Source organism: Nannospalax galili, unplaced genomic scaffold (genome assembly GCF_000622305.1).
Source record: "Nannospalax galili isolate Female #2095 unplaced genomic scaffold, S.galili_v1.0 scaffold30903, whole genome shotgun sequence".
Lineage (NCBI taxonomy): Eukaryota > Metazoa > Chordata > Mammalia > Rodentia > Spalacidae > Nannospalax > Nannospalax galili.
In genome coordinates, this window is record NW_008348784.1 from 471 (window position 1) to 3,176 (window position 2,706).

Genomic DNA, 2,706 nt, shown 5'->3' on the forward strand with positions numbered 1-2,706 from the left:
CTCTGATGGAACGTCGCCTACAGAGCTCAATGCTGGGCTTCCAGACAGACAACTCTTCCCTGAGAACAAAGGAGGGTCCTGGAGGAAGCACAGCACACCCTGCAGAGATCAAAGCCCCTTCTGGCAGCTTCCTGGCAAGGAGCTGGCATCAGGGAGGAAATGATAGCCCGCACCACATCAGCTAGGAGGCTGCCCAGCGCTGAGCTCCACTCCTTCAAGGCAGTACTGCCCACCAACCTCCCATCATGTAGGCGAGGACAGGTCAGGACCAGTCTCAGGGTTTTGGTGGTGGAACTGTGATCTGGTGTGAACACTCTGGGTGCCTTGACTCTCAGGAATCTCATTGCCCTCTTGAGCCAGGTAGAATGGAATTTCCCCCATAAAGGTCTAACCTCTCACCCTGGAGGTGCTGGCCACTCCTCAAGGTCTGGGTGAAAGAGACAAAGGGCAGACATCTCACCTCCTTCCCTGCCCTCCCCTGCTCTTTCACAGGTCACTTGTGTTCCTGGGAGTGCTCACGCTGTTGGGGACCAGCTTTGGAGCCTACAACATGGCCATGGCTGCCATGAGCCCCTGTCCTGTCCTGCAGGGCCACTGGGGTGGGGAGGTCCTCATTGTAAGTATCCCCTCCCACCCTTCTCAAGGCTGGAGGGACCCCAAAGATAATCGTCTCAGTGGTTCTCATAAAGGTGGGGGCTTACAGAGGTGAGATTCCCCAAAAATGCCACCTCTCATATGCCCTGACTTGATCGTGGGGGGAAAGACCCCAGGTTTTCCTTTACTCTGGAAAACTAGCTCCTGCGGCCCCCTTAGCCCTTCAGAGTCACCCGCATAGGGTCTCCTTGCCGTCAGGAGTCATCCCATGGGTTCGCCTCAGCCAGAGCACTATTTGCCCTAATCGTCTCAGTGGTTCTCATAAAGGTGGGGGCTTACAGAGGTGAGATTCCCCAAAAATGCCACCTCTCATATGCCCTGACTTGATCGTGGGGGGAAAGACCCCAGGTTTTCCTTTACTCTGGAAAACTAGCTCCTGCGGCCCCCTTAGCCCTTCAGAGTCACCCCCATAGGGTCTCCTTGCAGTCAGGAGTCATCCCATGGGTTCCCCTCAGCCAGAGCACTCTTTGCCCTAGGGCACCCCCTCAAGCCCCCTTCCCTCCACATCTCTCCCCTGGTGGCCATGTCTTCACAGGTGATCTCCTGGGTGCTGTTCACAGCCTGTTTCAGCTATGTCAAGGTGATGTTGGGTGTGATCCTACGCGACCGAAGCCGCAGCGCCCTCTTGTGGTGTGGGGCAGCGGTGCAGCTGGGCTCGCTGGTCGGTGCTCTGCTCATGTTCCCACTGGTGAACGTGCTAAGACTTTTCCTCTGCTGATCACTGCAGCCTGGACTGCTCTGCCTAGGCCGGGTTGGCCACCACAGAACACTGCCGTTCCCCATCATTGAAGTTGGGACCCAGAGGCAAAGGGTGCTCCTGAGGTAACAGAGCCAGGACTGGGAAGGAGGGAGGTGGAGCCTGAGCTTTTTAACAGCAAAGGCCAGGTAAGGACTGTGAGGAAGGCCAAAGGCCTCCCTGGAGTTGCAAGGCACAACCCTCCCCCAACGCTGTGTCTGTGATCTCCAGTTACAGACTTCGTTCTTTGACTTCTGAGAAATCCAGTTTGTAGCATCCAGCACAGCTGCCAAGGGTGATGTTAGGGAGATACAGCTGGGAAAGTAAGCGGCCCTCACCCGCTGTGGGACCGCAGGGAAGTCATTTGACTTCTCTGGGCCTCTGTTTCCACAATAGCTTGTACGGTAGCACACAGCAAGCCCCTGGGCTCATTCCTGCACTGACACCCTCTTAGTACAACCTGGAAGTGTTCAGAGGGTTTGGGAGTTTTCCTGCCTGGATCCCTTTCCTGTGTCCCAAGAGACGTACCACTGCAAGAGGCGTGGCTATCACAGTCCAGATACAGACCTTCCGTCTTCCCTACCACCCTGGACGATGAGACCCTGGGGTGAGTTGAGGGACCCCTGCTCCCCCCTGAAAGTAAACTCCAACAGGCTGCAGAGTGGGCAGTGGGGACCCCCAGAAGTGGTTCTCAATGACAAAGGCACCTGCTTTGTAATTGTTATTTGTTTTGCTTTTTTTTTTAAATAAAAATATTCTATCACTCAGAGCAATCTTCCAAGGAGAAGCCCAGAGTGAACTCCACAGTGTTTCATCCTAATCAGGCTTCAGTTAAGGTTTCAGCACCAAGAGCAGAGAGAGGCCTGGTGCCTGCCTGCCTCCTAGACTGCTCTTTTATCCACGAGTACCACTCTGCACTCCTTTTTACTGAGTTTGTACAGTTAATGGAGTCGCATGCTTCAAAATTCATATGTAAAATGATGCATGTCCAGTTCATCTTGATATGTATGCACACGTAGGTGGGACCTAGTGGGTGCTGCTGGCCTGGAATCTCAGCACTGGATCCCAAGCTGAAGCAGAACAATGGAGAGTTCAAGTCCAGCCAGGTACAGTGGCACACACCTTTAATCCCAGCACTCTGGAGGCAGAGGCAGGCAGATCTTTGTAAATTCAAGGTCAGCCAAGGCTACACAGTGAGACCCTGTCTCAAAAAACAAAAAAACAAAAATTAATCCAGCATGTATACATACCCACTTTATTATTATTTTTTTAATCATTTTTTTACATTTTTAATAACTACATGATTAGAAGAAGCA

General features: G+C 52.9%; 1 protein-coding gene across 1 annotated transcript; it reads left to right on the top strand.

Moving 5' to 3' along the window:
• The first annotated feature begins 492 nt into the window (after nucleotides 1-492).
• LOC103744253 (solute carrier family 52, riboflavin transporter, member 3-like) lies at nucleotides 493-2,578 on the top strand. The gene is made up of 2 exons (XM_008845987.3): nucleotides 493-616; nucleotides 1,190-2,578. Exons 1-2 carry the CDS (start codon nucleotides 551-553, stop codon nucleotides 1,370-1,372), a joined length of 249 nt encoding a protein of 82 aa, XP_008844209.2. The 5' UTR covers nucleotides 493-550; the 3' UTR covers nucleotides 1,373-2,578.
• Nucleotides 2,579-2,706: the final 128 nt, after the last annotated feature.

What these genes read in the sequence shown, in the direction of transcription:
- LOC103744253 (XM_008845987.3), top strand. Translation starts at nt 551, where the DNA reads ATGGCCATGGCTGCCATGAGCCCCTGTCCTGTCCTGCAGGGCCACTGG. An exon ending in GGGGTGGGGAGGTCCTCATT is followed by an intron (nt 617 to 1,189) that starts GTAAGTATCCCC and finishes ATGTCTTCACAG; the next exon opens with GTGATCTCCTGGGTGCTGTT.